This window comes from Mytilus trossulus, chromosome 4 (assembly GCF_036588685.1).
Source record: "Mytilus trossulus isolate FHL-02 chromosome 4, PNRI_Mtr1.1.1.hap1, whole genome shotgun sequence".
NCBI lineage: Eukaryota > Metazoa > Mollusca > Bivalvia > Mytilida > Mytilidae > Mytilus > Mytilus trossulus.
In genome coordinates, this window is record NC_086376.1 from 17,722,663 (window position 1) to 17,735,837 (window position 13,175).

Below are 13,175 nucleotides of genomic sequence, written 5' to 3' on the forward strand. Positions count from 1 at the left end.
AATACGGAAAGTCCATATAATCACATGGCAAAATCAAATAACAAAACGCATCAAAAATGAATACACAAGAACTGTCATATTCCTGACTTGGTACATGAAATGACATGAACTTGTTGAATGCAAGACAATATATAAATATTCTTGTTAGATAAGTAAAACATTGCTATAAAAACTTTTCTTTTTTTGTGATAAGATAAGCAAGTAACATACCATGTTTACATCACTAATGATTAAATATTTCAATGAAATAATATTATGAAACCTAATTGCACATATTTTTATTACTACAACAAACATTTACATATAACAAACAGGTTCTAATAAAGCTGATATAAAACAGTTAAAATAATAATTTCAATGATTAAAACTATGACTTTAAAATTTGTTAAAATATGATAAATGTTCATCCATCAAAAACAATGTTAACTTTCAGACAATAACAAGATATAAACAGTTTGCAACATGTCATTATTAAACTCATACTGTGAAAGTAGCGATGAATGTTCGACTTTTTAATTGCAAAATATGAATCTTATCCTAAGTAAAGTGTGCAATGGAATTTTACAAGTATAAATATAAATACCAATATAAAAAGTTGAATTTACAATGATGGACAAAAGATCTAAGGTAAGTGAACCTATGGGCATGCTCATCATTCATACTTCACATGTTTAACCACTGCATGCTTTGAACCCTATTCCGGGCAAATGTAAGAGGAGGTTGGGTTGGACAAAACTTTTTTCATACCCCACCACCCTTAATTTTTAATTTCCTATGAACTGAAAATGCTTCTACCACTGTCACCCAAAAGACAAAAATATAATGTGGCATCCAACCCTCCCATAAATTTTGCCATGCCTGAAGTCTCAACTTCTCCGACATATATAACCCTGATGATAAGCTGAAGTTCAAACAATTTTTCTTCTTCTTCTTTTATGGGGGTCTCATTTGGGGGGGGGGGGTTCCAATCCTAGATCCCGCTTACTGCTTTGTTAGATTCACTTATATGAGAGATGCTGTTTAGCTATTAAGGTATGTCATCTCTCAATACTATCAAATTAATCTCTTTTTACAATGCAATGATGCAGATATTCTGAATCAGTTTGGTCAAATTAGGGCTAAAACACCAATCATAACTGTTCCAGTTCTTAAAATTATATGAGCTAAATATTTTACAGTATTTGTACAGGACAATTAAGTCATTGTATCTTATAAGCAATAACATATATGAATAACAATTAAGAAACAAATTAGCATTACTGTATTAAGTTTTACCCTGTGTTCCGTTTTCATTGGATATTATCATAAAATATATATCTTTCTAATTTTCTAGATATTTTCTTGTAGGTCATTTGAATGAATTCAACTTTTGTCAAGGAGTTTTGAGTGAAAACAGAAAACAACAAGTACTGTCCTAAAAAATACAGACACTATAGTAATTGATAAATAAGTGTATTTTATAATCAATATTTTTAAAAGTAAAAGAAAATACACTACATTTGACATAAGACATTATAATCAATTATGAATATCACAATATTTTGTATGTCTTCCAGTTGCATGTAAAACCTATGCAATATAAACATTAAATAAACTCATACAGAGTTGTCTTATCATTGTACTGAATATAAATGCTTGTTTAATAGAATTGTGATTGAAACTGTATCCCTAAACTTTCAGGCAAGCATCTATGTAGTTCAACAATGGCACATACACAAACATTCAGACCAAAATTTAGTATTTTAATCACCTAGAGGATTAAACATTGTAAAGTCACTGAATTCTGGTCCCCCAGGCTGTTGTAACATTTGTAACATGTCACTGAATTCTTCTGTCTGCTGCTGCTGCTGTTGTGGTGTCGTCTGCTGTTGAGGTTGTGTCTGCTGCTGTGACACGTCTGCTCCACCTCCCTGCCAATGAGAAGCAGGTGGCCATATAACTGGTCCAGATCCACCAGCGGAGGAATGAGAGAAAGAATTAGGTTGTGAATTTGGTGCTGTCTGGTTACTTCCTAGTTGGGTGTAAGTAGGGGCACCAGCTGAAATAACAAAATAGCCAGTTTTGAGACAATAAATTTTAAAAATAATATATATACCGGTATTTGTTTGAAAGACGTTGTGTAGTAGACTTTTGTCAAGGTTTTCTTGGTTTCTATAAAAGCAACTGATATTATGTAAGGTCTGCAGTTTGATAACATTGAGTTGCAGTGTGTACGCAATTTGTAGATCTGCTTTGCAGCTACTTACTGTTTACATATTGTTTAAAATTTGACAACAGTCACTCACTGTACAAGGAAAATTTTTGTCAATTTTTTCTTGAGTTTTATGGAAGTGAATGATTTTATATTTTATTTAGAGCCTGTGTGGCTTCTTTCTTTTTTTAGATGATTCTACAAATCATTGTACATTAAACAAAGTTTGTCAATCAATTTTTGGATTCTATTCAAGCAAATAATTTGATGTATTGGGTATCAAGCTTGATACTTTTAAGTTGAAGACTATCAACATTTTTTTCATTTGTAATGAAGACACATTTTATAATTTATGTTATTTTTTAGCATATCAATGAACAATAATATTCTTTATTATTAGGGAAGATTTCTGTCATAACATGATATATATGTTATTTACCTGGAGATGAACTGTTGGGACTTATCTGAGAAAATCCTGACTGTGAATTGTTGGTATAATCTGCTGCCTGTTATAAAACGTACGTCATAAATTAAATTATAGATATTTGTAACATATAGAATTCTGTATCATGTATAGTAAAAAGTTATTCAAGTAAATTGTGTATATTTTTATATGATATAAACAAAAATATGTAATTTTATAAAGTGAATTCAATTTCAAGATTATATCTTCTAAAGCATCTAACTGCCCTGAAAGTAACCAACATAATTTTTTAAACTAAAGATCTCCATTTCTTAAAATATACAATAAAAATTCTTGTAAATAAACCAGACTTATACCGTCTTATTGTGTTAAAAGCAGCTTTGCTGAAATACATATAGTTCATTGGTTTGAAAACTTGCTTTTAATTTTTTTTTATATATCTAAAATTGAATAATTCAAGAAAGGGCCTATCTCATTTTCAATCAATTTCTAATTGTGTCGGTATACAAACCTGATTTTGTGAGAATCCTGCCTGGTTTTGCCATCTACTCTCTGGGTTTGGACTTCTTCTGAGATGTGACATACCTCCTCCTCTCCCTGAGGCAGATTGTGGCATTGACATGGAGGCAGACACATTAGGAGAGGGGTATTTCATCTGTGCAGATGAGTTAAACCCATACATGTCCTGTCCAACCTGTCTGGTACCTGTAAAAGATTACAATGTGTCATGTGATTATCTTCTTATCAGAGTATAAATAGAATACTAATTCACTTGGACCATCAGTCCTTAACAACAAGTGCTTATCAATGGAAAACCAGATGCTCCGCAGGGCGTAGCTTTATACGACCGCAGAGGTTGAACCCTGAAAGGTTGGGGCAAGTATGGACACAACATTCAAGCTGGATTCCGCTCTAAATTTGGATTGTGATTAAATAGTTGACACAGCATAGGTTTCTGACACAGAATGAATGTATTCAAATGAACTTAAATTTTTTGTTTTCTCTTAGAGCAATTCACTTTGCTGTTGATTATGAATCCTCTCAAAAAAATGTTTGAAGAAATTTTCTTTTTATTTATGAAATTTCAAATGAGAAAAATTGAACCCAATTTTTTAATCACATCCCCCTTTCCCTTATTCCAAAACTAATTTCAATTAAAATATTCTAATGGAGTTTGCAACAATTACTACTCATTTAAATACATCATAAAATATTAAGATGTAAAAAAACTGCTTGTTATCACTGAATGGTAAAGATTATTTAAATTTATCAGTTGGTAGTAAAAAGTGAATAAACATTGTATATTGTATATAACAAAGATTTAAGTTGATTCTGGACAAAGAAAGATAACTCCAATTAAAAAAAATTCTTGCAGATATTTCTTGCTTACTATACTGGACAAAGAAAGATAACTCTTAATTAAAAAAAAAATTGCTATTTCACAATATTGTGAAATTAGATATTTCTTGCCATTGCACAATACTGTGCAATTGAAAAGACTTGCTATTGCACAATACTTAATATAATAATTTTAGATCCTGATTTGGACCAACTTGAAAACTGGGCCCATAATCAAAAATCTAAGTACATGTTTAGATTCAGCATATCAAAGAGGCCCAAGAATTTAATTTTTGTTAAAATCAAACTTAGTTTAATTTTGGACCCTTTGCACTTTAATTTAGACCAATTTTAAAACAGGACCAAAAATTAAGAATCTACATACACAATTAGATTTGGCATATCAAAGAACCCCAATTATTCAATTTTTGATGAAATCAAACAATGTTTAATTTTGGACCTCGATTTGGGCCAACTTGAAAACTGGGCCAATAATCAAAAATCTAAGTACATTTTTAGATTCAGCATATCAAAGAACCCCAAGGTTTCAATTTTTGTTAAAATCAAACTAAGTTTAATTTTGGACCCTTTGGACCTTAATGTAGACCAATTTGAAAACGGGACCAAAAACTAAGAATCTACATACACAGTTAGATTCGGCATATTAAAGAACCCCAATTATTCAATTTTGATGAAATCAAACAAAGTTTAATTTTGGACCCTTTGGGCCCCTTTTTCCTTAACTGTTGGGACCAAATCTCCCAAAATCAATACCAACCTTCCTTTTATAGTCATAAACCTTGTGTTTAAATTTCATAGATTTCTATTTACTTATACTAACGCTATGGTGCGAAAACCAAGAAAAATGCTTATTTTGGTCCCTTTTTGGCCCCTAATTCCTAAACTGTTGGGACCAAAACTCCCAAATTCAATACCAACCTTCCTTTTGTGGTCATAAACATTGTGTATAAATTTCATTGATTTCTATTTACTTTAACTAAAGTTATTGTGCGAAAACCAAGAATAATGCTTATTTGGGCCCTTTTTTGGCCCCTAATTCTTAAACTGTTGAAACCAAAACTCCCAAAATCAATCCCAACCTTTCTTTTGTGGTCATAAACCTTGTGTCAAAATTTCATAGATTTCTATTAACTTAACCTAAAGTTATAGTGCGAAAACCAAGAAAATGCTTATTTGGGCCCTTTTTGGCCCCTAATTCCTAAAATGTTGGGACCAAAACTCCCAAAATCAATACCAGCCTTCCTTTTATGGTCATAAACCTTGTGTTTAAATTTCATAGATTTCTATTCACTTTTACTAAAGTTAGAGTGCGAAAACTAAAAGTATTCGGACGACGACGACGACGACGACGACGACGACGACGACGACGCCAACGTGATAGCAATATACGACGAAAATTTTTTCAAAATTTGCGGTCGTATAAAAAGTTAAACTAACTGGACATTTGATGTTCAGTAGTTGTTGTTTGTTGATGTGGTTCATAAGTGTTTCTTGTTTCTTAAATTTTGAATAGATTTGGTTTTAATGTTTGAATGGTTTTACACTAGTTATTTTTAGGCCATTTATAGCTTGCTGTTCGGTGTGAGCCAAGGCTCCGTGGTTAAGACCTTACTTTGACCTATAATGGTTTTTCTTTTACAAACTGTGGATGGAGAGTTGTCTTCTTATATCTATTTGAGGTTGATTTAGAGAAAAAGAGTCTAGATGCTAGTATTAGATAGGTTGATGTTGGTTGCTTAACCTCCAGTTAAAAGTATAGAGTTGAATTTCATATAAATACACATTATGGTACATTAGTTTCTTAGTTCTGTTTTTTCAAAATGCTATTTGAAAATTCACCAAAATGCCTAAAAGACAGTTTTCCATATTGTCAGTGCTCACATACATTGATGATTTCATAAAGCGTAAGTTCTGAATTTTGTATTATCTCGTTGTCGAAATGAACATTTAGCTAGAAATGTGTACTTACTTGTGAGAACTGATGGATATCCCCCAGCCTCTGGATGACTATACTGATTAGTGTAGTCAGCCTTTGATGAGGATGTCATTCCCAGATTGTCTGTAGGTAATGGACGAGGTGGATTACTAAATGTATTTATCTGTGGATCTTGTGCCTGATCAGCTGGATTTGGTATTCCTGACTGAGGGCCCGCTGAACCTTGTTGAGCTGTCCTATTAAACAAATAGAAAACTTGGTCAATACATATACTTAAGGGGGTGTTAGCACTAAGTGAATAAATTTGTTTTTCTTAGCATTGTGAACAGAAAAAAATAGACAAAGGAAGATAACTCCAATTTTACATGTTACTTTGACAATAACACAATGGACAGTTTAGAACAGATATAATTCTCTTAAAAAATATTGTTATATATTTTGTAGCTTGAATATCTGAGTATATTTTTCATTGAGAAATTTCTTGTAATGCAATATAGCCCCCTCTCTAAGAGAAGGGGTATAATTTTGAGAAAAACTTACAACCTATACAGAAATGACATTTTTTTTGTATAAAATTGATAAGGGTTGTCAAGATTGGCACTAATAAATGAATGCATTATAGAAAACCTACTTTGCTGATGTATTAGTACAAACAATGTACTCTACTTCATCAGTATAAGGGTTCTGGAAACTAAAGCTACTGGTCCTCAGCCATACCCAGTCATTATTGGCAGCCCTAAATCTGTACATTATAGACATTACTTGACCTTTCAACTTTAACACTGTAATATAAATATCATTATAGACATTACTTGACCTTTCAACTTTAACACTGAAATATAAATATCATTATAGACATTACTTGACCTTTCAACTTTAGCACTGTAATAAAATATATTTTTATGGAATATGAATACAAATTGAAGAAATTTATTTTTCAAATTTACATTTTAAAAGGGGTATATTAGACAAATTTCTAAGTTCTATGTATATGAAAAATACGGGAATAAAATATAAACAAATCTTTCATTTTCTATGAAGAATAGTAGAGTTTACAGTTTATGATAATAACCCAAGAGTTTTAAAGTAACTCATGATTACTATTATCTATTTCAGTTTAATAAAACCAATCTGAAATGGTTTTTCCTATATGCTCAAAATTAACCCAAGTAGTCTGTCTCAATTTAAGATTAATTTACCTTGTTCAAAAGTATCTTTCATGTGAGTTTTATCTTCTGGGTGATAAAAATCAAAAGCTGATTTTCCTAGCAATTCCTGTGGTTGATAACCAAGTAAAGCTGTAACCCTGGAAACAAGGATAATGTATAACTTTTAGTTAAAATTCAGGATTTTTAAATTGAGTGTGTATATTTAAAATTGAAGAGGTTTAGTTTAAACATATTTGTTTATAGTGGATTGGGAAACAAGTTTTACAACTTATATTAATCCCTTTCCACTTTGCGGGTGCGAGTGCTGCCTTGTAGCGGCATTAGCCTAGAGGTTTATTTTTCTTTTTCCATTAAAATTGAAGTGGTTCATCTCACCATTAACACGTAGGCATAATATCTATTAATAAGTTGCCTAAATAAGTAAAGAAAATGGAATAAACATATTCATGCACTTTACAACAATCCTTCTCCAAAAACTTTTTCACTCATTTAAAATTATAAGACTCACAAAAATTTACAATGAATGAAACTACACATCATACACCAATTATGTTCAATATAACAGGAATTGACATATAATTTTGTGAAACTTTCTTTTTTTCTTTTTTAAACAATTACATCAGGGTTTCCCCTGGCTCAATTATTTTTTTCGACACCTCTTTCGCCAAAACAATATATTTTTCACCAAAACAATATATTTCTTTTGCCAAATGACGAATTTTTATCGTCAGAATTATTATTCGCATGTTGCGAAAATGGCGACCGCCAGCAGAAACCCTGAATTACATTAATCTCATTGAATCTCTTACCTCTGATCTACAAAAGTAAATTTCCCCTCTATACTGTGCCTGGAAACAAACTCTGTGGCATTGTTAGCTCCCATTAAATCATTACAGTTAGGTGCACTAGTCACCTGCAGTCTACCAATGGCAACCAAACAACAATGGCTGCCGGGACCAGAATTCTCATCAGGATCTCTATCAATCTGTACACCTGTTTAGTAAAATGAAATAAATACTGTTAAACATTGGCGACAACTTTATAAACCTATAGCCAGTAATATTCAGACAAAGGAAATATTCATTTTGTGTAAGCAACTCCTCTTATACTGTATATATTTATCAAAGAAAGACACTTCTCTTTAGTAAACATTTGGAGAATTTTAATCTGTTTTAGTTAAAAGTAGAAGGGCCATATAAATTAAACTTTGTAATTTTGCATCAGAAAAGCCGACCGTGCAAGGGCTGTATAGCCAGTTAAGGTCGTTAAAAACTTCCATTTGTTGTTGACTCAGAAAAATAATAATAATGATTTATGCCAAAATTGAACCTACTACTCTCCCTAGATATTTGGTTTCCCCGAGTTTTGCATATTTGTAAAAAATAGATTTCCTTTACATATCAAACACTTGGGTCATAAACAATAAAAGCTTTTCAAATTACAAACCACAAGTATTAATTTCAAACCAAAAGTATAGAGTATTTGAGCAATAATCTAAAAATTCTTATCTATATTTCCAAATGACTTCCCTAATACATTAGTACATTACCTGCAGGAGGCCAGTTCTTTATATACCCAGTGACATGTACAACAGTGTAATGGTTCCCATCATTAGAAGGCCCAATGGTGTTACGCTGACGGACACGTAAGGAATGATTAGCTGTCATTGGATCAACCTGGACATTACCCATCTTCATTCTACATATAAAACCTCTCCTGGACCCCATACAAAGTCTGATAGACGCTGAAATAATAAATACACAATACAGTAAAACCTCTCCTGGATCCCATAAATAGTCTGATAGACGCTGAAATAATAAATACACTATACAGTAAAACCTCTCCTGGACCCAATACATCGTCTGATAGACGCTGAAATAATAAATACACTTTACAGTAAAACCTCTCCTGGACACCATACATAGTCTGATAGACCCTGAAATAATAAATACACTTTACAGTAAAACCTCTCCTGGATCCCATACATAGTCTGATAGACCCTGAAATAATAAATACACTTTACAGTAAAACCTCTCCTGGATCCCATACATAGTGTAATAGAGGCTGAAATAATAAATGAATTCTTAGTTCTATCATCATACCTCTCTCAGTCTTTTAGCATCAAAATAATGCAATCTCATTTTGCTTGAATTGAATGCTTTTTTAAAAGTAATATTATTTTTTCATAGATTGTGTTATGAATGGGTTGCCATAATTTATGGAAACAAGATGATATTAAGAATGTTATATAGAATTTGTTGGGAGAACACAAGAATTCTATACACAATTAATGAATGCTGAAATGACAAAAAAAACATTCTGCAGATAAATTCTGACCAATGAACCATGAAAATGAAGACTATGTGACACTTTCCAGCTGGACATGCACATAATCAAATCACTCCTTCAATAAATATGCTTGACCTTATGCTTATAATATGAGAAACAGATCTTATCACAACCACTTTATGTTGAAAATTGATCCTGGTAATGAGGACAAGACAAGGTGAACCTGTCTCTTTTATATATTAGATATACATAGACAAACTTTGATGATTGTAATTTGTATTTACTATATTAGATTATAAGATATAAGGACTTACTTTGATGACTGTCTTTTTTAACTGTTCCAGCTGAAAAACATAAGAAAGTTATATCATAAGCTTACATTCAAGTTTAAAATCTAGTATATAGAGAAAAGCAAACACAACTTTTCTTAGATGTAATTACACAAAGGTTATGCTGAGGGGATAAAAACTAATATATACAACTAAAATGTGTAAAAAATACCACACTTTTAGTTAGTTTTTATGTGTATTCTATTGACCTGCATATTGCTAAAACTTTTGTTTCATTCAAATGCAACAGATCAACAATCGTATGAAGTTGAAATAAAAAATATTTTTGTTACTGAAAATTCTAAACCTCAACATGTGAAAATTGAACCCAAGTCACAGGGAACAACATAAATAAATTTGAAAAGGTTTTGTCAAAGCGTTTTCATGTGAATGGACACTGTTTTGTTATCCCCAAATTAATAACCGATTTTTCTTTCAAAAATCCAGTTAAGAAATGATCTAATATAAATCTGTACAAAAAAACACATTTTTCTGTAATGTATTACTTCCTTTTATAATGGCCCGAGAACACAGTTATTTTGTAGTGCATTTCTTTTAGACAATAAATTTAAAATAAAAAATCGCACCTGCTCTTTCACAAAAAGATTTTTACAGTGTAGTGTACTACCAGTGAGACAAATAATATCAAAATTATAGAAACTTCTACCAGCTCTAACTCAACATATTGACAATTCTGTGTTAAGGGGGTGTCAAATTCAGTTTAACAGCTTCAGATGTGATAAAATTTGACCTTTTTGAACTAGACCAAATCACTACTTAACATAAAGATTCAGCACCCAATTTTTTTAAACATGTAATTACATCCCCCTACTTAATATTTCATGCATTTAATATCAAGAAATAAATTGGGAAAGTGTATCAAATAAAACATGCAAGTTATACACTGTTTACACTAGAGACTATATTCATAGACAACAAAAACCAAAGGAAGATAACTGTGTCCTTGGACCTACTGTGATAAAAGTCACAAAAAAGATAGTTCAGTTAATGGCAAGACATATCTGCATTATTAAAAGTATCTAAAACTGAATATGGAGATGTAGTATGCTTGTAAATAAGACAACTATATACCAAAGACCAGAAATAGTCAGAAGGTAAACGTTGGTATATCCCTGTTCAACCTTTAAAAAGAGGCTTTTGTAAAACAGAATGACTGTATGAAATTTGAAGGATTAATGCCAAGAAAATTAGGTAACCAATATTTAGTAGGAACATTTAAATGTTTGATAAAGGCTTCAGCTGAAGATGGGTATGTTTTTCTGCTCTGTGTTAAATGTGTTTTAAAATTATTTCTTTATTAATTTCTACCTACTTTTTAAATCTAGAATTCTTCCTGTGTTTTGAGATTCTGTTGTGGATAGCTGTTCTCTTACTTTGTCTATATCATCTGGATGGATCAATTCATAGACACAGTTTCCAAACCATTCATTCTAAACAAATAATATATATGATAATTGTTTATATTCTAAAGAATAACACAATCAAAGCGCGAAAGCGCTGTAAAGGCAGTTAATTACAGGTTGTGTGTATTTCTAGTCCAGTTATCTCATTATCTTCCATAGAACAGAGGTGGTTTGTAGAATTTAAGATTTAGAGTTCTTTTGTACCTAGTTCACCTATATCTAGTCTACTGTTTACAGTATATTTTCTGTGCCTCCCATGAAATGCATTTTTAGCCATGGCCTTGTCAGTTTGCTTTAAATTTATGAGTTTGACTGTCCCTTTGGTGTCTTTCGTCCCTCTTCTTTAGACATATAAGAACTTTTCCTTTTCAATATAAATAGACTATTTTTAATTATTGATTGTATACACATATTTTATGACTCCCATAAAAAATAGTTCACAAAGATTGACTAGTCTCTGTACTGTGTGTATAGCAAGGACATCAAGTAACATAATGGTAAATGTACATAGTAACATGTCAACTTTTTTGATGACCATACCTGTCAACTGTCAGTATTTGCAGAGTATTTCCCCCATCGAGCTCAAGGCTCCCAAATGGAAATTTTGTGAGAGCAATTTTGTTGACTATTTTAAGGAAAACAATTAATTCAACAATGGCTATGAGCTTGTTAATGCACGAAGAAGCCAAAAACCACATTGGAATATATTTGAAGGGAATCCATGACCAATCGCCCCACTTTTTCACTAACTCGCCCCACTTTAAAAACAAGAGTGCACACACTGGAATGTCTCGCCTTCTTTACTAATCATTGATATTCTGTTGATAGTCCTAATAAAAAAGCGTTATTACAACTGTCACATAATCTTAACATAAACCAAGAAAACTAAACATTGACCTTTGAACCATGAAAATGAGGTCAAGGTCAGATAAACCATGCCAGGTAGGCATGTACAGCTTACAATTCTTCCATACAACAAATAATATTGACTAATTGCTTATAGTTTAAGAAAAACAGACCAAAACACAAAAGCTTAACACTGAGCAATGAACCGTAAAAAATAAGATCAAGGTCAAATAAAACCTGTGCGACTGACATGTAAATTATGAAATATTTCCATACACCAAATATAGTTGACCTATTGCATAAAGTATTAGAAAAAAAGGCCAAAACTCAAGAACTTAACTTAAACCACTGAACCATGAAAATGAGGTCAAGGTCATATGACACCTACCAGGTAGACCCATTTCTACTACAATATTCATCCAGTTTAGTTCTTTTGTTTTAATTGGACACCGTCCTGATTTTTAATTTTGCAAACCATTCAGTCTCTTGCTTGCAAATGGTGCATGAAAATAGGATGGGTATGGCAGTAGACAAGTCTCTTTAAAGTGGGTTTGTGCCCTGAAAAAAAAGTTTTATAACCAGGGGTGTGGAAATGCTATGCCCGACTCGTACATTTGAACAACCGGACAAGTAATTATTTTTGGCTTGGTTGCCCGTGGACAAGTACAAAAATACACAAGACAAAGTTCAAATCCAACAAAAACATAAAATTAATTTCAAAACGTATAGAGATGTTTAATTTATGTAAGAGAAACAAATGTTCAGCAAGTAAAAACATCAATGTTCATGACGATAAATATTACATGATACAGGAAATAGATCGATTACCAAAATAAATCAAATAAGTATGCGAACCCGAGTCGCGTAACATTGCATTGGCTTTGTCCATTGACCCGGGATCGTCGATTAGGTTTTATCCGTCATTTGCCGGAAGTGTCATTTTAGCGGGAAATCATGTACACACGTAGATTGGCTGGTACCCGATCGTAATGTTACACATCACATATATCAAATAGCTAATACCCGGAACGTAGTACCGGGAACCAGGATAAAACGTGGACAACATACATAACTAGAACCGAAATTGAAAACGCTTTACGGTTTCTCGTTCATAAACCGAATTCCGCTTTGAATTATAGAAGATGCAATATTAATCATGTTCAGTCGACTTTTCATTGTTATATCAACGTCTGAACTAATTAAAGAAT

The 13,175-nt window shown here is 31.9% G+C and overlaps 1 protein-coding gene across 5 annotated transcripts in view; it reads right to left on the reverse strand.

Moving 5' to 3' along the window:
- Window positions 1-262: 262 nt before the first annotated feature.
- Window positions 263-13,175, reverse strand: part of LOC134714798 (aryl hydrocarbon receptor nuclear translocator homolog) — a 33,576-nt gene continuing 20,663 nt past the window's right edge. For all 5 annotated transcript variants that reach the window (XM_063576365.1, XM_063576364.1, XM_063576362.1 and 2 more), the window contains 10 exons: window positions 11,031-11,148; window positions 9,683-9,712; window positions 8,629-8,823; window positions 7,889-8,072; window positions 7,110-7,216; window positions 6,542-6,692; window positions 5,944-6,146; window positions 3,127-3,320; window positions 2,631-2,697; window positions 263-2,038 (listed from right to left, as the gene is read on the reverse strand). In XM_063576365.1, coding sequence (XP_063432435.1) covers window positions 1,743-2,038; window positions 2,631-2,697; window positions 3,127-3,320; window positions 5,944-6,146; window positions 6,542-6,692; window positions 7,110-7,216; window positions 7,889-8,072; window positions 8,629-8,823; window positions 9,683-9,712; window positions 11,031-11,148 — 1,545 coding nt within the window. In that variant the 3' untranslated portion in view covers window positions 263-1,742. The remainder of the gene's footprint in view (window positions 2,039-2,630; window positions 2,698-3,126; window positions 3,321-5,943; window positions 6,147-6,541; window positions 6,693-7,109; window positions 7,217-7,888; window positions 8,073-8,628; window positions 8,824-9,682; window positions 9,713-11,030; window positions 11,149-13,175) is intronic.